Source organism: Botryllus schlosseri, chromosome 6 (assembly GCF_051294905.1).
Source record: "Botryllus schlosseri isolate E-star chromosome 6, Bs_hap1, whole genome shotgun sequence".
Classification (NCBI taxonomy): domain Eukaryota; kingdom Metazoa; phylum Chordata; class Ascidiacea; order Stolidobranchia; family Styelidae; genus Botryllus; species Botryllus schlosseri.
Window position 1 is genome coordinate 20,814,542 of NC_137241.1, and position 27,089 is coordinate 20,841,630.

The 27,089-nt window shown below is 39.6% G+C and overlaps 2 protein-coding genes and 1 long non-coding RNA gene across 10 annotated transcripts in view; 2 read left to right on the forward strand and 1 right to left on the reverse strand.

Annotated features, from left to right (window-relative positions):
* LOC145441490 (uncharacterized) overlaps nucleotides 1-27,089 on the forward strand; it is an 88,452-nt gene that overhangs the window by 20,371 nt on the left and 40,992 nt on the right. For 2 of the 8 annotated variants that reach the window (XM_080319368.1, XM_080319367.1), the window contains exons 1-4: nucleotides 22,439-22,789; nucleotides 23,321-23,466; nucleotides 25,198-25,359; nucleotides 25,417-25,558. The exons of the other annotated variants lie outside the window; for them this stretch is intronic. In XM_080319368.1, coding sequence (XP_080175494.1) covers nucleotides 22,735-22,789; nucleotides 23,321-23,466; nucleotides 25,198-25,359; nucleotides 25,417-25,558 — 505 coding nt within the window. In that variant the 5' untranslated portion in view covers nucleotides 22,439-22,734. Of the gene's footprint in view, nucleotides 1-22,438; nucleotides 22,790-23,320; nucleotides 23,467-25,197; nucleotides 25,360-25,416; nucleotides 25,559-27,089 lie in introns of those variants that run through there. 8 annotated transcript variants of the gene reach the window in all.
* On the forward strand, nucleotides 3-9,411 carry LOC145441496 (uncharacterized). Its single transcript, XM_080319381.1, has 10 exons — nucleotides 3-604; nucleotides 2,154-2,296; nucleotides 2,360-2,442; nucleotides 2,503-2,610; nucleotides 3,078-3,334; nucleotides 4,771-4,932; nucleotides 7,938-8,044; nucleotides 8,599-8,721; nucleotides 8,786-8,924; nucleotides 9,002-9,411. Exons 1-10 carry the CDS (start codon nucleotides 511-513, stop codon nucleotides 9,079-9,081), a joined length of 1,296 nt encoding a protein of 431 aa, XP_080175507.1. The 5' UTR covers nucleotides 3-510; the 3' UTR covers nucleotides 9,082-9,411.
* Nucleotides 25,904-26,676, reverse strand: LOC145441499 (uncharacterized). Its single transcript, XR_013915840.1, has 2 exons — nucleotides 26,307-26,676; nucleotides 25,904-26,272 (listed from the first exon to the last, which is right to left on the reverse strand). It is a non-coding gene; the product is annotated as an uncharacterized LOC145441499 (long non-coding RNA).

A 27,089-nucleotide genomic window follows, 5' to 3' on the forward strand; every position in this document is an offset into this window, starting at 1 on the left:
GATGTTGAGAGATGGTCAGTTAGGCCTACTACTTTTTTGGAGCGCTCCCGTCCGGTTTATCTACTTCTGCTACTTACCCAAGTGTTTAAGTCTGAGATTCCTCCACGTCTGCTTCAAAATGTTTTGAAGTCAAGCTGCTTACTTTTATGTTTGAGAATTTGTGAAGTAGAAAGTTATATATTCATCAATTTCATGGGTGAAATAGCCATGACAACTGGGCGTTGACCTCTATGGTGGTAACAAGTATAATTTGGAAAAATAGGCCTAATTGTTTTATAATAAATTCAGAATTCTCCAGCTCTAATAACTTCACATCTACTTGTTCGTATTGAGCCAAATTAGGTGTCCAACGTTTTTTTTTCAGATAACCTAACAATTTTAGCTAATAGACGCCAGAACTTGAAGAAAAAATGTTCTTCTTGAACAACCCTAATGTACATTAGTTCCCACAATGACTACTTTGAAAACCTTGTTTCAGCTCGTATTGTTATTAAATTATAGGTCATCAAAATGAAATACTTGAGCCACACAGGCACGTTGACTTGTGCCATCGAATACAATGGTATGAGAAGATATATAGCTCACTACGACGTGTGCATAAAACGTGAGTCTTTGAAGGGTTTTAAATACAGTACTAGACTAATTATAAGTACAGTATTAAATTGTCGAAGTGATTATATATCTAAAAGTTGACTTACATTGAAAGCCGAATGATATCTAGTACAATTGGAAGGTATTACGGAACGTATTGTATTTACGTTTATCTGAGTATATTCGGATTGCTCGTATCCCTGTATCGAAAGCAGTGTTGGGATGACTCGAGTCACCTTTTCGTATATGCCTTGACTTGACTCGAGTCACTTTGCTAAAATGACTTGACTTGACTTGGCGTATCAGAAATGTGAATTGACTCGTGACTCGGAGCAAAATTCACGAGTCAATTTCAAGTCATCAAGTATTCGGTGTCAATAAAAATCCATGCATCTTGCATATGTTCGGATTGTTCGCGAAACGCTGGTGTAACCGTGAGAGCGACCAATCATTCAATGATCCTGCGTTTTACTGAGCCCCCATTGCTCTTTCATAAATAAATTGGCCTCAAACGAAGTGATCGAAGCTTAAAGCTTACGTTGCCTTAGTATAGTATAGTAAAGTAATTTAATTGCAAAATGTATATTTCTGTTCTCTGTTCTTACCTTAACCAAACCTCTTGTTTTATTGAGATTGAATTCGAATATAGTTTATATACTCCTCAACCATTTGCGCAGGCTGGAATTGTATCATATCATTTTGCAAATGGAAAATGTATTGGATCTTATCAATTCGTTTCTCTATTCTCTATTTTGGCTGGTAACTATAAACTGAGGCTATGCAATTACTCACGTAGTTTAGCAGTTATACGTATATGTGAGCGATGCAGCGCCTTCTTCAGTGTATATTCGTTCATCGGTTCAAAATCAATGACTACTCGATCTGTATTTCAGACCGATAGCAAAATTTAATGACGTAATCATGCCTCATACTTGGAAAAGGCAACTTGACTTGAATTGTGACTTGACTTGTGACGTGACTTGACTTGACTTGACTTGACTCGAGTTACCTCCAAAAATCGAGTGACTGGACTTGACTCGAGTCACCTTCGAAAATCGATTGACTTGACTCGAGTCAAATTGTGCAATGACTCGAAATAACTCGTGACTCGAAGGTAGTGACTTGATCCCAACACTGGTCCAAAGTATACAAATTACAAACCCAAGGCGACAGGGATGAAAATATCCCTTTTTTGTGACTATTACCCTTGCATAAACGTGAAATTTACCAAGAATGAATTGACAAACCGGCAATATATAGACGCATCTGTTTGCCAATGAAAGCCTACTAAGTTTTGCTAGTCATTGGCGCACAAAGTCAGGCGCATGGTTCAAACCCGGCATTCCGGTACTATGGTGCTGACTATGGTATTACAGATACATTACGATTTTCATCTGGCAATGATAGAAGAGAAATTCTAATGCTTGCATACCGGATCTCGAATCAATCTAGTCTCTCTCGCAAAGTACACTGTATAATACCACCTATCGACGGTCGTTGGTAATGAACATTTTATAATCTCGCTACATCTACATAGATTCTGTAAATCTTTTTTGGTATAGCACCCAAGCTCGAAACATTATCGCTCAAGTGCAACAACGCCAACGCGAATCCAGGAGGCAACGCTACAATTAGGTGCAATGTTGAGATTGGCGTTGGTGTCTCGGGTTTCGACATTTGGATGCTTGCATGGAGTTTGAACAAGGTTACTTTTCTTATTGTGATCGTAGGCTACACGACGCATACTTATACATCTACTTCATTACAGCGCACAGACTCTGTTTTGGGACAATATATTTGTTCGGATAGCCAGGTTACCAATGATACGAATTCAAGATGGTCATGTGAATTGTGAGACGTGAAATGATCGGCCTTGAATGCTTTTATCGACTATTGCGTCATCTTTCGCAGTAATAAACTAAAGCATGAAGTCTCGCCGGTCACTTGCTTCAAAACTGTTCCAACGGAAGAACAGCTGGGCGCACTCAGAACGAAATTATCGTTTGTGTACAAGATAAGGTAAGTTAGGCAGCTGTTACTGCATCGTGTCTTGTGTGTGGTACGTCTTGCTTTGCGTGTCTTTGATTGAATGCGAATACTGACACAACTCGCAAGTGTAAAAAACGATCACTCGACTTTAGGCTGCGATTGCTTGCAATATGCACACAGCGACATGTATATGACACTTCGAGAGCCTTATTTACACCATAACTAAAGCATTCTTGTTTTCCAATGTCGTCAAGTATGGTGTTTGCATGAACTCTCTTCACTCTGCCCACCCAACTGTTTTGTACTGCACGGCGACCTTTTGTCCTGTTAAATTTTACTTATCGGTTGCCGTCGACTCGTTATAAGTTACTGACGCATGCTTTGTGAGATTGAAAATCGAGTGACTTCGCAAAACGTCCTTATATGCCCTGCAGTTTTCGAACTCCATTCTTTCGGAGGCATTAACATTTTGACATTTGTCTGTCGATTTCATCCAGGAATGTGCAAGACGCCGATTTTGGGGCGTACGAATTTTCTATTTGGAAATTAGGCAGAGCGGACAGAAATGAAACTACAACAGATGCGTTCGAATTGAGAAGGGACAGCGAGCGACGGCCTCATCGAACGCAGCAGATTCTCGTTGTCACTTTTCTGGCAGCCGCTGGCGCTGCTCTTTTCGTTCTTCTACTGTGGAAATGTCTCGGAATCGAGATCAGATGGATGTTCCACAAATACTGCAAACCTATCACGGGCGGTGCGTATCATCAATCGGGTTGGGCACAATGATTCTAGTAGTGAGCGAAGATTATTTTAGAGCACCACAATTATGCGCACTGGGGATGGTGTGAACGTGAGGTTCACGTTCGCGTTCTGTGTATGAATCTAGCAAATTTAGAGGCTCACGTTCACAAACGAACCATGGTTGGTTCTGCACTGTGAACGTTTTTCATATATTACATTTTCACGTCATTGTAACATCTTTTGTTGAACTTATTTCCTTTTCACCTTTAGACCACTCTATGCACCACGCTGGCAGCGTAAAATAAACACTTAACAAACATGTACCTTGCCAATCTCAAAAATTGTACTTGGTATGTTAAAAAAGTTTGCTCAGATTAATCAGCTTTCCTTTTGTGAGTATTACGTGACTCCCTATTGTGTGATTGACCCGCAACCACACAACATCAAGAACGAAATGCACTACATGTAGGCAGTCAGCTTACTACACCAATCAATGAAATTGATAAAAAGAATACATCGTTGTAATGTAAAATTCTAGCAGACGCACGGGATCCACTAAATCCGTGCGATTGGGGTGTTGGCTGCTAAATGACGTGTTATGGGGTGATATCGGTTGAAAATCTATAATACGTTTTACACTCTGCTCAATGTTAATGTAGCAATACTCAGACGCCGCCCAGAATACACTGTCCGGTCCGACCTAGACCGTTGAGGCGAAAGCTTATATTCCGTGGCAAGTCCTCTTCGAAATTGTGGGCAAAGCCACGTAAGATATTGATTTTATGGGATTATTACATCATTTAATTGCGTCAGTTGATACATTTGGTGACATTTAAAAAGTTAGCACGTAGGCTACCTCAGAATTGTGGCATAATGTGGCCTGTGTCGTTGCTATAGGGATCTTGTTTGTCACTTCACCAAAATGTATACATTTTTTACAGGTTCGTGTTCACACGAACCTGAACGTACGCACTAGGGATGTCGTGAACATGAAGTTCACTAGCGTGCACCTTGACAATCTCAAAAATTTGACTTGCTTTGTTACAAAAGTTTACTCGAAATACCCAGCTTTCCGTTCGTGAATGTTCAGATATTCTCTGCTGTGAGCTTGACCCGAAATCACACAACATCAAGAGCGAGTTCACACCATCCCTAGTACGCACCTTACAACTAATAGTCATATTATCAACGAGAATTTTACTTCCGGTACTTTTCCGAACAGGAAGCCTCGCAACTTTAAATAGTTGTATCACAGCATCGAAAACACGCAGTACGAAGCTACGCATGTTAGGGGAGGTGACATTTCTTTGAAGCCTTGACCAACGCACAACATTGTCACATATTCTGATGAGGTCCAAAAATACCACATAATATTTATGGCCCGCGATTAATGAACGCAATACATTGGTGGGAGGTATCTAATTCCATTAACGCGTGTTTTGCGCACAGAAAAGAAGAGGTATGGAGCTTACTTAGCGTACTACTATGACAAAGATATGAAATTGACGGACTCGTCTGTAATGGAAGACTTCATCGGTCAGCTCCACGACCACTTGCGAGAAACGGGATTTGCGGTATTCGACACTTGCAAAAACACGGTCACTTACCAATGTAAGCAAAACTCGTTGTTTCCGTATTGCTGATCAAAGTGGGCGAGGTTTTTCCATTTCCTCGTCATCGACGCATGCATTCCGCACTGCCAGACAAGTATATTGTATAGCTTGACCAAGCGGTTTCAGCGATTGACCATCTGTATACATATAAATTTAGGATTGCATTTAAAACAAAATCGATTTGTTTGTTTGTTTTGGGGTATTCATGGTGTTTGTCAACTATTATGGTCATTTACACCAGGCCGATATTCTTCATTTTTATTCCGCAACTGCCGACTTATAGCACGGCCCACCTCTAGGCTTTTTGTAAGACACCGCTGACGCGGATGAGATGGCGAGGAGGAGACCCTTGTTTAAAACATGTATTTTATTGTTTGATTTTTTGTTTTTTATTAAGTCATGACGTCACGAATATTCAATTGTGACGTCATATTCGATTAACATTGACAATTGGAAATATAGGGTATAAATCGTTTCTTTGACTAAATAGGCTTTCAACCCCTGTCCTATACGGACCAAAATATTCTTAACCAGAACTACATAGTCATGCAGCATTTTTACGGTCGGTGGACATCATCATCAGAACAATCATTCCGTACCAATTGTCGATATCTACGTACCGGGGTTGCAATGACCCAAGTCGCGATTTTTCGGTGACTCGACTTGACTCGAGTCATTTTTTCATAGGCGTAAAATGACTCGACTCAACTCGAGTCAATTTTTGTATTGACCCGACTTGCACTCTAATCATTGTGCAATGTGCATGACTCGAATCAAGTCATGTGACTCGAGACTTGGACGGCCAAGACAGACATTTCATTGTGCCTTCAAAGAATAGTTAAGTTACCACATTATTGGTAATACTTCCATCAGTCCTGATACTTGGAAAATATGGCCAGAAACTGTTAAGACTGAGAAAAATCACTATATTATGAATGCGAGCCATTCTATATCACTCGAACAGAGTTGAAAAAGTGGATTGATCCGGATTGAACCGAAAACTGCACATGGAACATAATGACTTTGACTCGGACTCGAGTAAAAAGACTGTGACTCGGACTCAACCCTTTACTCATTGACTTGAACTCGGACTTGACTCGTTGGTGAATTAAAAATGATTCAACTTGACTTGAGTCCAAACTATAAAAGTTAAATTGACTTGTGACTCGGAACCGTGTGACTTGGTTACAACCCTGCATTACGTACTGCAGCTGTTGAGCCGACTATTTCAAGGGTTCCAACCATATACCATATCGTACACGTCGGCTATATCGGGTGTAAATCGTCCGCTGGCTCATACTACATTTTTCGGAAAGCATTTACACAATTATGGCATATTTATACAAGTTAAAAAAATATTTTTTAAATTTGATTTGAAGAAAACAATGTTTCAAACAACTATTTGTTTTAAATGCAACCCGAATACAACCCTTTCATCATAATGTGACCATCGCATGGATACTGATCTGTAATTATATATATATATATATATATATAACTAACTTGGAGAAACCAAGAGTGACTTGGACACGTGCGTATAGACTTTGGTTTTTGCTGTTGCTCTTTCAGCAGATTGACACGAACTTCAACAAATGAAAAATTCCTATTGTAAACCATACAATGCCATCCAAAATAAACTGTAAACAGGAAATCAGCCGACGAATCAAAGGTCTATACCAGTGTTTCTCAAACTGTATGCCTCTTCACATTAATGTGCACTCACAGATTCTCATATGTGCCGCGGATATTTTTGTAATTTTGAAAATACCATGATAATTTTTTTAAATTAGGCATGTAGGCTAGCATACGCGACTCCAACTGCATAGGTGATAAATAAACATTTAACATATATGACCATTTCAATAGAACCGATCACGGTATTGATCGCGAGTTGGGTATATTTGCAAACGTCATGGTCAATATTTCAAAGAAAGACTTTATTTCGTTTTACGCTCCTAATAAACCGACCCGTAATGTCGGTGACTGGTGATGACTCTTGTCGGTGACTGGTGAATCGTCCGGTTTCTTGATCGGTAGGACTTGGGTTCGATCCCCGGCCGGGTCAGACCAAAGGCCTGATTAGTAACGCTGCTGATACTCATGACTTTCCCGCCTGTCGCTCATGCATTCCCGCGATAACATGGAGGGGTAGTGAAAGACTTAAAAGCCGTACAAGGGTATACCTGCACCTTCCTTGTCCAGCGGCATGTGCACATCATGTAGGCTACTTATGGTATGCATATGCAGAGATCGTCTGTATATATCATGAGACGGTGTATATGACACAAAAACATCAAGGACAAAAATAAACCACGTCATTTTTATAAACAACAAATTGCTCGAAAAAACGTGAGCAACACCGCCTTGACTTCAACTTCTATGCAATACTACTTCTCGGAATTTGTTGTTCACAACTTTAGATGGGTAGTTAGTCCATTGTGAATCATTGGATCAAGCAATGATTTAGCAGAAGATCAGCTCATTGATTTACGAAACATCCCCCTTTTAAAACGCTGTTTCCACGAAAATGGATGCCTTATGGTTGTCATCTTTCACATCCTCCACCATAGGTTCAGACGCAACCACAATATTATTGTCATGTGCATTTCCATGAATTTGTGAACATCGCTTTCTTTATTTTGACTGGGATTACAAGCTGTGCACTATGGACACTGATTGGAATTGGCGACGACTTGCAGGCGTTTGTTAACAATATAACATCGTTTCAGTCGCTGTTAATTCGTATATGTTCGCATAAATAGGCATATAGCCATCGCATCACTGTGTTTTTTGAGGAAAATGTCTTGCAAGTATGCCGCTGGTGTTGTACAATATTTTTATTGTGCCACAAGCCAAGGAAGTTTGGGAACCACCGTGCTGTTGGTTTACAGCCCTGTAGTGATGTTATCACAAACTGAATAGGTGTTACACATTGATTACAGATTGTGTTGTGCGCAAGCTACATCTTCATGTTATAGCTGTATCACGTTTTTGATGTTTCAGCTAAATCGGAGAGCTTGGCATGTGTACTGAAAGACTGTCATCGCGTAATCATAATATTAACTCCTGAGTATGTGAAAGATTGTTGGGGAGTACACGAGGTCTATCAGGTAAGAATTGATAACTAGTCCTAGCATCTGAACGACACTCGATATGTAAATATAACATTCTGGTGGTTGTTGTGCGATATGCGACTGCCTATACTCAAACTGATATTATAGGACCCTACCGTATATTTTGACGCGGTGAAATCCGGTGAGGATCGGTTTTCAATGGCATCAGACATCAGCGTAGACGTACACGAAAGTTAATGGATAAATTCACACAATAGTTTCGTGTTGCATGTTCACCATCAAACTGGCTGAGGAGGAAACAACATCCATAAACACGTTTATGCAGTGAATTGACGCGTGCCTTATTCCATTCTGATGACACAATTTTCCTGGGTACACGATATGACTGAACGTTGACGCATATCGCTAGATCGAACTTTCCTGCTTTGAGTTTTAGAGGATTTTATTGCTAGCCGCATTCCCAAACTTGAATTTATCCTTGGCCAATTCGTTATATACTGTTTCTCTCGTTTGCCCACTCGATGTATGAACATTGAACACTTAAACAGCGACATAATACCGACAAAAACACTCCCTTTTGGTGTTCAAAGGCTTGGAGAACCGAGATTCACAATGTGCGCGTGCGTATGATCTTCATCATATTGCCTGAGACTATGTCTGTGATACGAGATCTGCCGCGGGATCTACAAACAGCTTTGAGACAAGCCATAAAGGTGATGATTTTTACCAGGAACTACTAATACTCGTGTTTGATTATTCTTTCTTCATGCGATACAGAGGCATAATGTAATAAAATGGGACGGAGCGGTACCTATTGTGAGAAGATTGTGGATGGAGCTTGATATGTCCATGCCGAAAATAGCGAGCGGTGGCGGAAAAGATATCGATGAAGCGCATAAATCTGGAAACGAGATTGGTAAACACGCATTCGCAATTCGATTTGCCAACATATTTACAGTGATTGACATTGCCCTCGATCCTTATTCTTCATAGACACGTGTAGGGACGATAGCTGCGTGTATGTTCAATTAAAGCCTGCTGCATCGACAGAGACAAGTTCAAACCAAATATGAACTCAGAAGTTGGATAACTCGCAAATCTTCTCGAGAAGCACTTTCCGTCGACACAATATTTCTTGCCATCCATCGAACTGCGCTACGAGTGTCACTCCAATGGATTGCTAGTGGCTAATATCTAGTGATTATCGATCTCAAAAAAATCAGCTGTTCCTTGTGAATTATCGAATGACGATTTCCCTCCTAACTTTGATACTATAACACTACGTTAATATATATTATGAAGGATGAGTCGCAACTATCCTGTGTGTGTCTTCACTTTCCATAATTTCTTTGTTCAATGTCACATTTTGAATATGGATTTATCTATTCGCCTCTTCAGACCTATTTAGCATTTGAACTGTCTAATCTTGTTTCTGCATCAGGGTACAGTTGAGCTCCAGGTAAATTGGTCGAATGCACATCATCATTGTGACACATGAAGACAGTCAATGGATCCGATATCTGCACAGTCAGTAGAGCCAGACATGTTCAAGGCCTAATGCCTGATACTTTTCATCTGTATATGGGACAGCTCAGTACATGTCCCGACCAGAGTTGGATCAATTGTAATTTGTAATTGAGCTGAATGTAATTAATTACATTTTTCAATGTAATTGTAATGTAATTGTAATTGAAGCATTTTTATTTTGTGTAATTGTAATTGTACTGTGACAAAAATTTTGCTCAATTACGTTTTCAATTACATTAAATTGCTATTGAAACCTGACAAGCACAACATAAAATAATTGACTTATAATGCATTCTCTTTAAATATCGACAAGGAATTTGGTGGATCCATTCGCGGAAGCCCTTGACTGCGCCCTTGCGGGCGAAGTTTTTTATTTTTACCGCTATGCTGGCCTCGGCTGCCATTATATACAATTATTAGATTACTAAATAACGGATGGATTCGCAACACGTGACCCACGATTGAATACGCCGAGAAGCGAACTGCTGAGCCGGCTAAAAGCAGCAGAATTGATAGTCCCATAGCTGGCGATCCAAGCGTCGAAATTTGATATTTATGATCCTAATCGAAAGCTATAGTGTCGCACTGATTCCCCAATAAAAGTATATTTCCAGGCCAAAATAGTCTTGAAAGTCTGGGAATCGGCATTGTTCTGAACAATCGCTGGACGTAATTGGTCATTGTTGTGGTCATGCTGCTGCGGCGCTCTCACTTTTCAGAACAGTCGGCCTTAAACGGCTATTTTGGAGCAGTTACATTGCCCTGACGAGATTTTAATTTGTATTTTCGGAATTAGTGCATCAATAGCTTACGATAAAGACCAGATGCATCAAATTTGCACCCTTGGATCGCCAGCTCTAGGACTACAAAGTTTGCTGCTTTTAGCCGGCTCTGCAGTACGTTTGTCGGTGCATTCATCCGTGACTCACATCTTGTGCATCTATCCGAGGGTTGGCAATCTACAATGCGATTTCAGATCACGATGCTGCATCGTTACTTCGTCTGGCTAACTAACCAGACCACTGGATATTATATAACGTCTTATCTGACAAAGCACGGTTTTGTTTTTACTCCTCATCCTAATTCCTACGTCCCTCGATAAAAATAATATTATTTCTTTAATTATATACTCCATACTTTCTTCAACGACATACTGCACCCTATCCTTAATCCTAACCCATAGGAAATTAGGTAAATAACATTTTACATTTCCAATTACGTGAGCCATAATTACCGACCATACAAAACACGCTTATATTACGTGACAATGACACTTACTGGGGCCTGAAACTTTTCGCACCTTAATGTTCATTAAATGCAATCCAGCAGTTTTTGAACAAGTAAAAATGTAAATGCAAACAAAAATTGTAATTTATGGTATCAGGAGCTTCTTTCCATTTGCATTCACCTGAATTTTACACACACTGACGTCTTGAGAGCTACATTTCATTTGCTCAGTTTTTTCTGTTCGTTTGATTGTGTTTCATTGCCCATCTTGCAGCCTATTCGTTGTTAGTCATTGCCAGTCGCTCAAACTGTCGCTTAAAAACGTTTCCTATGATTAGGAATAGTTCGAAAACGTTTTTCTTTTTATTAATTAACTGGTATTTGCGTATCATGAATGAAACATGAATACTTGAATTGTTGTTAATTACGACGCTATGGTTATCAAGGAGCACGGTTGAATTTATGATTATTCAATTTCATGTTCAACAGCAGCAATTGTAATTGTAATTGTAATGTAATTGAAGCATGCAAGGAGTAATTGTAATTGTAATTGTAATTTGATATTTTTAGCATGGAGTAATTGTAATTGTAATGTAATTGAAACATGCATGAAAGTAATTGTAATTGTAATTGTAATTGAACTGAAATAATGTAATTGATCCAACTCTGGTCCCGACATAACGTATCAGGAGGCGTCGGTAACGATTCTCTTGAAATTAATTATTATCGTAAAAATATGTTCCACGTAAAACTAGAGTAGGTTCATGCGTTCAGCGATCCTAGTAATCAATTTCCGAATATTACCACATATGTGAATATTAAAACGCCGCACCATCCACACGTTTTGTTTGTTTGTTTGTTTGAGGTATTCGTGGAGTTAGTCGACTACTATGGTCATTAACACCAGGCCGGTATTCTTCATTTTTATTCCGCAACTGCCGACTTATAGCATGGCCCACTTCTAGGCTTTTTGTAAGACACCACTTAAGCGGATGAGCTGGCGAGGAGGAGCCTAGATAAACCTCCAACAATTAGGTATACGAATTCGGAAGTCGACACCCGCACGTTCTTTGCGTCGAAATGACTGTAACGCCACCCCAGTGTAGAAACAGTTAAACCCCTCCAAAACTAGCTCCCACAGTCATAGTAGAAAGTCAATATGCGGAATTTTTAAAATGATGAAGTGACGCAGGAGTATAGCTCAGGGGCTCTTAGAATATGAGTCGCGAGTAGGGCTGGGCAAAATCGAGTACCTTAGTGATTCGATTCTGAATCAAGCATTTTGCTTCGATTCGAGTATCACTCATTATGACGTCACAACATAATTTAATATGTCAAAGTTCAATGCACCTTTCATGTCATCCCAAAGAATTCAATGCCTGTTATCCATCACATTAAAGTTACTGTGGTATATTTCGACCATATCGATATTATTGCACTTAGTGACAATGTTGTAGTATCAAAACTACAATTCTCGTTGATAAATTAGCTTTCAGTGGCGAGAAGAGCATAATTTTACAACTTGAAGAAATCATATTTTACTATACTCGACTCGAATCATTAAAATTAGTACTCGATTCGGATTCGAGTACCCGAGTCGTTGTACCCATCCCTAGTTGTAATGTGGCCTATTAACAATGAACATACTCGACATTTGCTATCTCGAAGGAATATTTAAGTATTTCTTATACAAGTGAATAGTATGTTCATATTGAAATGAACCCGAATATTTTCGGCTGACACCCATCAGGGGTAATCGTCAGCAACTAGTAGAGAATAAGAAATAACATTTTATATCAACAATCGTATCACAAAATATGACGTCACCAGCATGAAATTTCGAATGAGAGAGCGTTCGGTGCACTATTCCCAGGTGGTACGCGAGCTCCTTCTTTTGACAGAGTTTCGGTTGGTGTATTTTGATAAAGGTCGACTCGTAATTTTAAGATTTTATAATCTGCAGCGAAATATTTTAGTTCATGGTAAGATACGAAGATGTAAGAAAATGTTGCTGTTGGTCACCTCTGCTATGTAGGTAGCCGAAATACGGTTTGATTGGCAAAAAGGTTGAACACCCCTGGATTAGGCTTACTATGCGGAGTCAGCATGTTATGTGGTCAGGGGTGTACGAGTTTCTAGTAGAGATGGTGTGAACCTCTGAAAGGTTCAGGTTCGTGTGAACGCGAACCTTTTTGAAAGGTTCTGTTTGAACGCGAACGTGAACCTCGTGACGTCACGTGACGTCACATTGCTAATTTCAACCCTATAGTTCAAGATTGACCCGGTACGCTTGCTAGATTTTTACATCAGAAAACGATATCAATCTCATTGATTGATTGAATAAGCATCATTCGCTGACTACATGTAGTGTATTTCGCTCTTGATATTGTGTGATTGCGGGTCAAGCTCACAGCAGAGAGTTACTAAATATTCATAAGGAAGGCTGAATATTTCGAGCAAACTTTTGTAACAAAGCAAGTAAAATTTTCAGAATCTCAACGTGCATGCTCGCTTAGTGTTGGTTGTTTATGCTGTCAGCGCCATGCATGGATTGGCCCGTAGTTGAAATGCAATAAATTTGAACCAAATATGTTATAATGAAGTGAAAATTGTAATATATGAAAAAAGGTTCACAGTGCAGAACCTACCAAGGTTCTGTTGTGAACGCGAACCTCAAAATTTCCGAGGTTCACACACAGAACGCGAACGTGAACCTCGCGTTCGCACCATCCCTAGTTTCTAGTAAACGTTAAAAGGGTGTACCGCAACGAAAAAGGATGAAGAGCACTGGTCTAGACTTTTGTACTCTGGTTGTGCTGGTACCACTCGGGTGGGAATCAGCGATCTCACGTCAACAAATTTAAATTTAGATATCACGAGGCGGATATTTACTTAATGAAGATAATGAAAATGGGGTCATTTCATCACTTGGATTTGTATTGAGCCAATTTTTAAATGATCTGGTTGTCATAACATCTTTCCCACTCCCATCATCGCTTAGCGCAGTTGTCAATAGCATTTTTGTGGTTCAGGGAATCTGCCAACTTGTTTGGTTATGTAACATGCGTTATTTCTAGTATTGCGTATACAGTCCCAGAGGACAATTAAGTTCTAACTCCTGTGCTTACGGAGAACGAGCTAATATGATCTTATAGAAACTTGCGTCACTTATTTTGTTATCTATTTAGACGTGTAAATACATGTACTTCAAAACTTGAGTAATGCAGAATTTTTAGTAATACTTTTATATAGATGCCTATGCAGTTTGATCAGGTGTTATGTTTTTGGTTTTGGAGTAAAACCGAGTAAACGGTGTTACCGTAGGAGAAATTTTTCGAGATACATTGTTCAATTTCGCAGGATTCTGGAACGGAAAATAATCTGATGGCCTTGTTCTCGCTTTCGGTTTGGTACCGTACCGTATAAATTCATTCAGCGGGATATCACAAATTTGTTGCCAGATTTCAGATAATATGATTCGGTACCAAGTTTCGGTGTTAAGGCAGAGTTATGAGAGCTCATCATTAACGATTAAGATAGAACTCCATCTGCCCTGCTAAACCGTATCCGACCCGAATCTCGATTCGCGGAAACAGGGTATTGACCTAATAAGGACAATGCCGTGCGACTGGCTTTCAGAAATGCGTATAGATTAAAATCGGATGGTAGATTTACAGGCTGCGGTTTCTAAGTGTTTTCTTCACAATGACGTTGTTTACCGTGAACGCAACGACAAATCAACACTCGTGTTCAAGTTGACACTTGAGCGTAAGGAAGCATTGTCATTATATTCGTTGCGTTTAAAGGGTACGTTGATAACTTATGTGACGCACATTCACAATTATAAATCCGAAGTTGTTTAGCACTATGCTGCCACAATTTCCTGCAACGCTACCAGTATCTATATAAAGGTATATAGATGATGTAGATATGCAATGGATAAACAACGTGAATTCAATATCAATTCAAAGGGTCGTTTCGCGTGAGGCTATTTCAATCGCAATGTAATTAGATTACAAGTAGAACTGGAAGAGATTCGAGTGACGAGTTATCGTAGTTATCAGATTATAGGTTATCGTATAGTCATCACTTCAAATCCCCAATTGTATACTCGAACTCCCGATACCCTAACTCTCGTGACTGCTGTTTCTTAACGTTATTCAACAGATATACATTTCATGATCCGTTTTATCGCCGCAGCATCGAGCTAAATTGCTTGCAGGGCTGGTATTATTAACGCGTATAGCCGACATTGTGGTCCCAGAGAGGCTGTAATACCCATGCCGAACACAAGCACATCCTGTATAGAGAATTGAAGGATGTGGAAATATAGATCCTGGAAATAATGACTGAAAACTAAAAATGCATTTAAGTTGTCACCAACCGCAGCGTAAGTTATATCAGCGACTGATTCCATTTTCGAGCCTGAATGCAAGCCGATTTTTAGAAAATGCCGACCATAATTTGACGCCGTTAGCTTCTATTTTCATTAAATGGGTACTGCACTCTAAATTTGATTTGGTCTCGAATTAATGATAGAAATGAGAAAAAATGGCAGCAGCCATTTTCCTCAGAAGGTCCTCGTATATTTGAAATGTAGTGATCTCGACGGTGTCGAGGTTACTCGCCATCGTTTTTTAACCCTTTGTGAAAGTTCTGGTACGTATTGCATCACTGTTGCAGTTTCTCGAAGCAGCCTATACCTTCTATCCCTATGTCTGGTCATATTTATTAAGGTAGGCTATTACGCGTAAACTGCAGATCAGTGTTTCTCAACCAAAGGTCGCATTTTCATGGGGTCCGCGAAACCTACAAATTTGCAAAATGGTCGATGGCCTAATTTGTATTTTTTTAAATAAAGAAATTACGAAGCAGTTTCGCTTGAAAGGTGCTAAAACTTCAGGATTCAGACAAGCAGAAGCAATGAAAGATGACTTATTCTACTGTGAAGACTCATTTTAATTGCCAAATTTCCATATAACCTTCTCATTTAACCATATTGCTGTTTAGATATGTTTTGCTAGGGTTTTGGAAAAAATGTTTCTAAAAATCCATTTCCCCCTATATATGCTATTCCAGAATAACTTCAAAAGGAGCTGTTAGATCAGGGATCGACAAACAACGTCCCGCATGCTGCATGCGGCCCGCAACACCGTTTTGTGCAGCCCGCGAAAGTCTGAAGAAAGTTGTAAAAATATTGATTACATTGGGTGCAAACGGGGTCCACGAAGACAAAAAAACGTCTTCTTATAAATAAGTGGTTCTCAACCGGGGTCCCCGAAGCATTTTCAGGAGGTCCGAAAAACCTATAAATTTGCAAAATGGTTGATAACCTTGTTTTTCTTTTTTATTTAAATTAGTATAATTACGATGCAGTTTCGCTTCATGATTGCTAAAACACCATGACTCAAATCAACAGAATGGGCGCCTGATATGATATATTCCACTGTGCAAACTCATTCTAATTGCCATATTGCCAATATAGCTTATTGAAGCAAACATACTGCTGTTTAAAAATGTTTTGGTGGGCTTTGTGGAAAGATAAAATGGAGGAGCATAGTAAGATTAATCAGGGGGACTACGACATGTTTGCAAACATAAAATACGTCAGATATAGATATAGAGCTGCAACTAAAGTACATTGGTACATTTCGTCAAAATCCTGTGGCTGACGTCAGAATACGGTGGCCTTTGAGGAAAATGGCTGCTGCCATACTTTTATTTTCAGCCTCAGGCCACATCATATTTAGATTGCAGGGCCACTTGAAAAGGGGATGTAACATTAGCGGGGAAAGTTTCCCTCGCCGCAAAGTCGCACTGATATAGTAATTCAATCATGAATAAGCGTGATGCGATCGTTTTGCAAATGGTCTCGCGTCTAAAGGTTACAGCGAATAACAGACAAAAATATTGATGGTTGAAAAATCGTTCGCAAGTGACTTGATAAAGGTGTACCCACTGTGATGACTTGGATCAGAAATAGATATTTTTAGATTGCAACAGTGAGGTGATGTCGTCAAATGGCTATTTCAGGGGCAGGTAGAGCTATTGCCAATGCCGGGAATTGATGATTCGATTATCACCCTTTTACCATATGCAAATATGGTACATATATGTTATATTGCCGAGGTCTCAAACTCAAATGTGCTCACGGGTCAGTTTTCCAGTATTGACGACGACGCGGGCCACAGCATGTATAGGGGCATGTCTTTCCAAGTAGGCCTTATTTGGTGGGAATGAATTGTTCTATTGAAAGTGAGCCGATCCAGCAGACTGACAGTAAACACAAATCTTCAATCGGTGATTTACTCTTGTATCAATTTAGGCCTGGCACGAAAAGAATCATCACATTTATAACTATTTGAATAGAATTGTTGTTGTACTTGAAATATATTAATTATAAGATATAGACACCGTATGGACGGCCAAATGTATGATGCCATCATTAAAGCTATCGGGTTATACTGTTTCAGCTACTATGAATATTTTGAATTTAACAGATTGATAATAGAGACTGCTCTGATATCAAAACATTTTTAAATTGAGCATTGTAATTCTAATCCAGGACTCGGGTATACTTCTGATAATTAGACGATTAATCTAATGGCCAAATATCTTCAAATATAGAAGCAGAAAAAATACAAATATATTATAAATATATTCATGAATGTGTCGTAGTGATTGAAATGTCGGAATGCCGAACGGCCCATTGCTGTTACATTGTTGGAGCGTACCACTATGGTACTCGGTACCTATAGGTGGCCTTAATAACATGGTTTAGCGACCAAAGATGTAACTAACAGAGTGCCAATGGTTGCCATAACTACTTTTTTAGTTAGCGAAATACCAGACTGTGACATTCTGATCTATTACTATTCCCCTGATACGCGATTACTTTGTTGCGTCCATGGTTCTAACAAATTCACGGCCTTCCGAGTCACCCCAATCCACTCGAGTCATTTTCATTTTTCCATTGAGCAACCCGGAGTCTAAGTAATTCTAAAAAGGTCGCGTCCAAGTCCAACGCACAAATTCCAGTCACGTATCGTCACGAAGGGTCAGGTGTTGTCATCATGAATTGGAAATGTGGCGAAATAGTGAATCTTCCACTGCGTGGTAGCGTTTGCAATTGATGTGATAGTGAAGTTTGCTGAATAGTTTAAGGCTTTCGAAGCACTTTAAGAAGGAATTTTTACTTTATAACCTGAAAAGATATATGTGATACTTATATATTGTTAAATTATTAAAAATCTTCAGGTATCGTCATTCTGCGCCCCGAAATATGTCTGCTTTAACTATTTAGGCGAAGATTTGTGATCGGCAAGAGAGAGTGAGAGATTTTTTCGTCAACCGGGATAACAGAATAAGTACGTAAAAAATGCACAAAATAAAAAACACGGAACAATAATATTGATGTGTAACTGACTCTGTAACGGTATAGACGGGTGCCGACGATATGATCCTGAAGAGCTTCGTGTCAAACCGTGACCCTGGAGATCATAAATAAGTATATATAATATAGCTTTCAATACAATATCCATTGTAGAATAATATTTATTAACTCGAAGACTTTTCGGGTGCCTCTTTTCAAGAGTTATCGGCACACTAAAGGGATTTAAACATATTTAAAAGCAAAACCAAAAAGGCAAAGTATGACGCAACAATCAAAATCACAAACCATGAAATTCGCATTGTACCAATGGCAACAATAACAAACTATGAAGTATACGGACATACGGTACTGGTTGCCAGTAAACTCGCCTCAAAGTAAATTCGGCCCAGGCAAATTGGGCCATTACATTAGTAAATTCGGCCCATCGAGAATATTGTATTATAATGTATTACCAACCGTTAACATGAATTAATTACATAAATATACTATTATTAAGTGATTTGGATGTCAGGGTATGCGTAGATCGCGTAATCACGGGAGATAGCGCGGATATTCACGGGGACCGAATTTACCGACGGCCGAATTCACCGGTCAATTCACTGGTTACTCGGTCAATTCTGCCCTCGGAGAATTTTTTATAAAAATTTATTACCAACTATTATTGTGAATTAATTTCATAATTATATTATTATCAAGTGATTTGGAGAACAGGGTATGCGTATAAATATATATATGTGTATATATATGCCGATGTTTACGGGGCCGAATTTACCGACAGCCGAATTCAATCGGTATATTCGACCCGCAGAGAACATTGTGTGAAATTGTATTACGAACTAATAATGTGTATTATATTACATAATTATAATATTATCAAGTGATTTGGAGGTTAGGGGTTAGGTTTAGGGTTAGGATTAGCGTTAGGGTTAGGATTAGGGTTAGGTTAGGGTTAGGATTAGGGTTAGGTTAGGTTAGGATTAGGGTAGGGTTGCCATACGTCCGGAATTTCACTGTTCAAACTAGCGTCCGGGGGGAATTTCGAAAATATGCCAAATGTCCGGAATTTTGACGTAGGCTCATAATTTGTTTCGTAAATCAGCATGAAAACAATATTGCTTGGGAATATTTATGCTGATGTATGATTTTTTCTTCGCGCTGCGCGCGATTTACTATCGTTTGCCTTTATTCTGGGGTTTGCGAATATGTTGAACGTAATCAGCTTCCTAAATAGCCCATGAGTAAATCTGGGCAAAGGTGCTGACTTCTTTTAGTAATCAGCTCGTAAAATTTTGATCTGGGCCACGGAACATTTTCAAATTGGAGATGGAGTCGCGACCATAAAAGGTTGAAAACCACTGGAGGGGGGTGTTTATAAAGCTCCGTGGTGCGCACCGGCATAAGGCTGATTAGGAAGCTTATCGGTAGGACATGAACATAACTTAAAGGGGAACTGCGCTCTAAAAATGATGTGGTCTCAAATTGAAGGTGAAAACGAACAAAATTTATTGGCCGCAGCCATTTCCTTCAGAACGCCACCGTAATGGAGCTGCAATTTATTGAAATTTCTACAAGACCAGGTGCCGCGGCTGCTTAACCCGTTACATGGCACGACGTCTTCATTGTCGCACTTGCTCGACGCGATAAGGCAGTCACGCAGAGAACGAAACTTAGACACATTTTCTTCATAACATCGGCTAACAACTATCTAAAATTCGTTCTCCGCGTGACTGCCTAATCGCGTCGAGCAAGTGCGACGGTGAAGATATCGTGCCATGTAACGGGTTAAGCAGCCGCGGCAGCTGGTCTTGTAGAAATTTCAATAAATTGCAGCTTCATTACGGTGGCGTTCTGAAGGAAATTGTCACGGCCAAAAATTTTTGTTAGTTTTTACCTTCAATTTGAGACCACATCATTTTTAGAGCGCAGTGCCCCTTTAACGATGTACAATTACAGCATATTCGAACTCATCATCCTCCACCAGTACTACCGCTAACTCTGATCATGTGGGCGGAGAGTAGTTAGTATCTATATAGTAATATATGGAACGGCCAATATTATTGACAGAATTCATTCAAATAATTTAACGACCGGATGCATATAGAAACCAGATTCATATATCAAGCATACCCCCCTTCAGAAGTTGCATCGATTACCCTATAGTGTGGGCTCAAAATCATTGTTTATTTGGGCGGGAGGGGGCTGAGAACATGTGCTTTCGGTCCCGGTTACACAACACACAGCCACATACTCCCGAACCGGACCGTGACCACCTCTGGTCTATGAGCAAAGCATTGCTGCTGTGACGTCATAACTCAATTTGATAGCCACTAGTGGGCGCTAAAGAGTGTCCGGAATTTGGGTTGCTGAAATATGGTAACCCTAGATTAGGGTTAGGTTAGGATTAGGGTTAGGGTTAGGTTAGGATTAGGGCTAGGTCAGGATTAGGGTTAGGTTAGGTTAGGATTAGGGTTAGGTTAGGATTAGGGTTAAGTTAGGATTAGGGTTAGGTTAGGATTAGGGTTAGGTTAGGATTAGGGTTAGGTTAGGTTAGGTTAGGTTAGGATTAGGGTTAGGATTAGGGTTAGGTTAGGATTAGGGTTAGGTTAGGATTAGGGTTAGGTTAGGATTAGGGTTAGGTTAGGATTAGTATTAGGTTAGGATTAGGGTTAGGTTAGGATTAGGGTTAGGTTAGGATTAGGGTTAGGTTAGGATTAGGGTTAGGTTAGGATTAGGGTTAGGTTAGGATTAGGGTTAGGTTAGGTTAGGATTAGGGTTAGGTTAGGATTAGGGTTAGGTTAGGATTAGGGTTAGGGTTCAGGTTAGATAATGGTATTGTAACTGTTGTTGTTACTCTGGCCCTGGCCGAATTTACCGAGGGCCGAATTCACCGAGAGCCGAATTCACCGACGGCCAAAGTGACCGAGGGCCGAATTCGACGGGCCGAATTTACTATGGGGCGAGTTTACTGGCAACCTACGGTACTATAGTAGCAGCACAATTTGTAAATAAACAATTACACGCACGGAACAACACGCACTAATGAGAATTTTGTAGGTTATAGAGGAAATATTTTTGTCTGCATAATATAGGTTTGCTCAACTGAATAATAGTAGACTCCAACACTTTTAAATGAAACACAGACCTACCACGCGCAATGACAGTAAACATATTGTCATCATAGTTAGGCTTACCATATTTTGAAAATGCAAAAAGAGGACACTTTTTCAGAAATTTGCAAGATACAAAACCGGAGTAGAATTCCCAAAAACCGGTGAATTTTTCCCACTTTGCGGTCGGTTGACTAAAAAAAAAAATAAAAAAAAAAAGAAGGTCTTCATTTCGCTCAGAGCTGAAATCACCGCTTTTCCTCCGAAATACCCGCCGGAGCTTCACTTCTGCGCTATTTTGCGGCATATCACTCGCAATTTCCTCTATATCTGACCTAAATTTTCAAAAAAGAGGACAAAATCTCAAAAAAGAGGACAAAAGGGCGTCCTCCGAGGACACTTTCAAAAAAGTCAAAAAAGAGGACAAATCCTCTTAAAAGAGGACGTATGGTAAGCCTATCATAGTGCTGTGCACAGGCAAGGTTTTCACTCAGATGCTGACCAATTGACGAAGCATATGCTTGGTGATCATCATAGCAGTCTGTTTTTGCAGCCAATTTGCACTGACGTGCGAGCTCCGTGCGATCATTTGCGCAAGTTTTGACCGAATCAATTTTGGGATATGCTGCTTAATACGCTCAAACAATCTTTGAGATGTACGTCCTACATACCTACTATCACAGTGGCACTTGTATTGGTAAACAACATTACTTGCATCAAAGGCAGGAAGTACATCTTTTCGAGAGTTGGGTAACAAGGGTTTCGTCGTGTACACTACATGCGTGTTAACGCTGTAATAGCAACGGTGAACAGCCGATTTAATAAGCTTTTCAAAACGGCTAGACACGTTACCTAGCCAAGGTAGGTGCAAAAATGCCGGGCGTTTTTCTGGGCCATATTTTGGAGCTGTATCCGATTTTTTCAATACCCTAGAGATGGAGCATTTTAATATGTGGTCCGTATAGCCATTTTTGGAGAGAATCAAGTGGATATCATCCAATTCGCGTGACAGTTTTTCTGGTGAGCAGAGGCGCAAGGCGCGATTAACGAGCGATGAAATGAGGTTTAATTTACGCCGCCGGCATTTGATAGGTATAATAGGTGTTAAATATGGAGGATATACACTCGGTACGAAGATATGCTTGGCCATTTCCGGGTCTACTTTATTAAATCCGTTATGTTTGCGGACATAGAGCATACCAATAGTATAAATTGATTATATAATACTTACATGATAGTATCAAAATTGAACTAGGGATGTCGATACTCAAACTATCATATTCATAAGCGCAAATTTGCATGGTAGGAGTGACAATCACTCATCGGGATGTGCGTGTGACGCCAAGATTTCCCATTTTCAAAACAGAGATAGTACTGGCTTAATTCCATTATGAATAGCAGCGTTCAGTAAATCCGTAACGGTTTTGTCTTACATTCATAGACCTATTATTTCGTTTAAAGAACATGCAACAATGCTTATAGTAATATTATCACACGCGCTGATTGCAATGGCTCTGGCGTTTACAGGTAAGGGAATAGACGCAATAACATACATTAGATCAGTGGTAATGGAAATTTTTCTGGCCGCAATTAAAATCTGAGTTTTAATGACATCTCGCGACCCAAGCCTTATACATCAAAAATCATATATTTTTATGTTACGTTTTTACGGGCATATGACTTACCGACAAAAGCCTAAAATGCCCTAAAAGACAACGACTTTGGGAAAATGCCGGTCAAACCGACGTATGACGGGTATTTCAGGAGTCGAGGTTGAAAAATGACAAGTTTTTGACTCAAACCTGATGAAATTAGCTATATAAATATAAAATTCACCCGTTTTCTCGTTCGTTATGGTATTTTTGCAGCCAATGAAAGTGTCATCCTTTTCGGAAATCAGAATAGATCACCTTTATTCAGGTATAAATGGAGTTGAATGTATAATTAGTGATCAAATTATCTATTCCACTCGAACCTGAATGAAACCCGAACCCATCTAATTTACCTTTGAAATATGCAATATAGCAGTAGTTTAATTATGCTTACCGAAAATTACAGATTGTTCTACCCGTGATGACAATGTGACAGCCGTTAAAGGGTTTTACGGATGGCCGATAACACTCAAATGTATTGATGATGTGGAAGATTTTTATGACTACGTGGGCAGTGATTCCTATGACTACACCGAGTACTATGAAGTATCGGTAGGGTGTATTTCTCGCATGGTTTGATTACTGTGTCGTTTTATCATTTCGCTGGCCAAAGTCACGTATTCTGAATATCGTATAGATATAGGAAGCATGGAGGCTCAGTAGCTTTTGTGAGAACTGCCGGGTTTATCAGATATCCAAATACAACAGTATGATCTCTTTCATCGTAATATTGTATTGTGCAAGCTATCCATATAAAAGCCATCAGAATAAAGGGACAACTCATATTCTCAATCTTTGTTCCAGTGATACATGAGTACAGACAAATCATACATGCTGATACAAGAGCGATCAGTAAAGAGCAGAAATGGTCGCTAACGAAGTACTTTTAATTTTTCGAAGTACTCAATGTACTTTTCCACTACTTGCGTTACTTACTCCAGTAAATCTAATTTACCGCTACGTCTACTTCTACTTCGCAATATTTTGTGATCTACTTACTTAGTTTTCGCTATTTTCAGTTTCTCAAGTACAATTAGTTTGATCCTCCAATCAGAAAGATAGCGTGAGGAATTTCGGGGCTGTTTTCACGGAGAAAAGCAACCAATATATAGTTTTCATAAAAGTTAAGTACCGCACACAATTTTCGTCGGGCTACGCGTGAAGTAGATATGGATTGACAAATATGTTTTCACGAAAGTATCGATGAATATAACTTAAGTAGCGGGTTGCGTTCACACAGCATTGTCGGCCATATGACAAGTGTCATTACAGTAAATAGGGTTCATCAGAACGTTTGGCACTACCGTTTCTCAATCTAACAATTACCTATCACATCGTAATCGAGCAGCCCGTGTCGTGTCCCAATCTGGAAAAGTGGACTCCGACTTTTTTAGCGTTAGATCTGTTTCAGCAGACCACCGTTGAAACTTTCTGGACAAAAGATGTGAAATATCTTTTTCGCTTCTTAGAAGTAGTATTTGCATTTCTCTTTCAATTTCCAGTACCATACTTGAGTTCTGGTTAGTTTCAGTTATTCTGTCTCGAGAACATACATGTGATAGTAATATAAAAGCAAGTGTAGTAATGCCCGTATTTTCCGAAAATAAAGCTGCAACATATGGCATTTTTACAACCTGCCATATTTTTATTAAAGTATACCAATCGCACAAAGTGTTACCACCCCATCCGATGCAGTTTCTCCGTATTGCTCAATTTGCAGCTTTTGCCAGTCCATGCGGACGACTTACGAACGTTTTCACAGCTACTCACTTACTTGAGTAGAGTTAATGTCGGTCAATTCTATCTCTACTTTAAGTAGTTGTATGTTGCTTTCAAAAGTACTACTTCTACTCGTATTTGAGTAGATTTGTGTGTCACTACTTCTACATGAGTAGCTTTCTCGACTACTTCGACCACCTCTGGTAAAGAGGAAATAACATTTTCGGAGCCTGTAGAGTGGACTATGGCTACAGTGTGAAGGAAAATTCGTTAAATATTCCTCATTATCATTTGGTAATCTGCGTCTGTGTGGCTACATGAAGTGGTAACATTCATTTCTATCCATAAGGTGATATTGAGTGTGATAAATTCATCGAAAGCAACTTATGCAATCGCAATCATACTCAGGCGGAAATTTGAAATAATAAAGTAGCTTTTAACCGAGGCTTTGCTGTCGCGTCTATACCTCAACTCACCTTGGAAGCGACTTTAGGTACTATTTTCTATCACATTGATCGCAGAATATTCACTGGAAATCAGTAACACATTACCGACCTGTTCCAGCAATTGGAATGCTACATTAAGGATCTTGAAAACGACCGATTTCTGTTGAACGCCACGCAAAATACTTCTTTGTACGATTTTGACGATAACAGCAAGACATTTGAATACCTGGTTCCAAACGTAACCGGGTCCACGCCGTCCCGATTCGAGATCGTCATTAAGGTGCGTAGATGTAGTAGTTACACTGCTTGATGCTGGTCTCAAAGTGATATGTTGCAGCGTAACGAAAGGTGCGTTATCAATCATGTCACCTTGCAAAAGCTGCCGTTGATTGAGGAATCTTGCGAGGAAAATCGGAATCGGATAGCGCAATACAAGACAAGCGTTGATCTTGATCAACTTTCAATTTTCCATTGTACTGGTCAGAGACGTCATGCAATCATAACGTCGCTAAGACAGTTTAAGAGTCGCACCCTGTCAGTAGCATGGTTTATCGCAGGGGTCACCAACCTTTTTGCAACCGAGGGCTACTTTTGCGTAATGATTGAAGCGGCGGGCTACTATTTACTCCCGTCGTTTACCCGTACCACACTGAATTTCCGCTTTGATATTCATAGCATAGGCAGGACTGGACATCATGTTATCTGTTTCTATAGCAGTCAGTGGGAAGCCTGGCATTGTATGATATCAACTAGTGCGTTGTACACTGGTATTTAACTTGACACTGCAATTCTAAGTTAGTGTTCCAGATGTGCAGTAATTAAGCGTGTTTTGTGTTTGTTTTTGATGAAGTTCATGTCCGAAAAGGCTGATTCACAACGATAAGTCGAACAATAGACGCTTGCAACCTTCATAGTTACTGCGCATACAGCACTGTAGTTTTCCGTATCATGCACCAAACATTTTCTGCACAGTGAGGTGGGGGTCATTTTGCAGTGTTACAATTTCAATCTCCTACTGTTCAGCATCCAGAAATGACAAGATTTCATTATACCGGACAGCAGCAACGATTACAGAAAGTTAGAAACATGGTATATTAAACTGCGTTTAGTGTAACAGAAACAAGCTGTGCCAAAAAATGCAATACGTAATGGGTATACAGTTACTGAAAATCTGCTAGTAGCCTACTTCACGGCTATCTGAGTCCGAATAGTATTATTGTTTACTACTTTGGCATTGTCCTGGTCGTCGAGCTATCGTAACGGAACCCCCATCATTTCAAGAAGACCGTGGAAGGCATTCCGTCATGTCACCTGTATAGGCAATGCGCCGTATCTTGAATTTCAGGTGATTCTATCACATACATCTATATTACTAATTGTAATTGAAGATATTTTCAAGTGTTTATCCACATGTTAGTGTGTTTTAAACAAGAATAGCTGAATCAATCAATCTATATATTTAAAAGCTCACTGGTAATAATCTGACGAATATTGGTAAATGCTGCTATTCCACCTATTTTTTAGAATGGGCTCGCGGGCTACTCATCTAGTCCTCGCGGGCTACCTGGTGCCCGCGGGCACCTGGTTGGTGACCCCTGGTTTATCGCATGGCGTTTCCTATCAGGCCTCCATCAATGACGTATTACCTACAGAACGATAATTGCTGGTATTTACATTGGAAAATCAATAGGTTCTGGAATCGAATTATCACACTTGATAAAACTGTATATTCGTCAAATCTTCACCATTTATCGCTAAAATTCTGAACAGTGTTGAACCCTGCTTGGCAAGTTATTCGTTGAACCATTATGTTTAAACAGTACGGATTATTTTTCTCATATGCTCTATGTAGTCCTGTTCCATTTTCGAAGCAATCATCATTTATACCAGGGGTTCTCAAAGGGTGGGCCATGGCCCACTGGTGGGCCACAGAGCATTTTTAGGTGGGCCACAAAGCTATTTACAAAATTTTAGAATTAATGTAAGTTTAGTTATATTTGTTATGTTAAA

What these genes read in the sequence shown, in the direction of transcription:
- LOC145441496 (XM_080319381.1), top strand. Translation starts at nt 511, where the DNA reads ATGAAATACTTGAGCCACACAGGCACGTTGACTTGTGCCATCGAATAC. An exon ending in TTGCATGGAGTTTGAACAAG is followed by an intron (nt 2,297 to 2,359) that starts GTTACTTTTCTT and finishes ACTTCATTACAG; the next exon opens with CGCACAGACTCTGTTTTGGG. An exon ending in TAAATCTGGAAACGAGATTG is followed by an intron (nt 8,925 to 9,001) that starts GTAAACACGCAT and finishes TATTCTTCATAG; the next exon opens with ACACGTGTAGGGACGATAGC.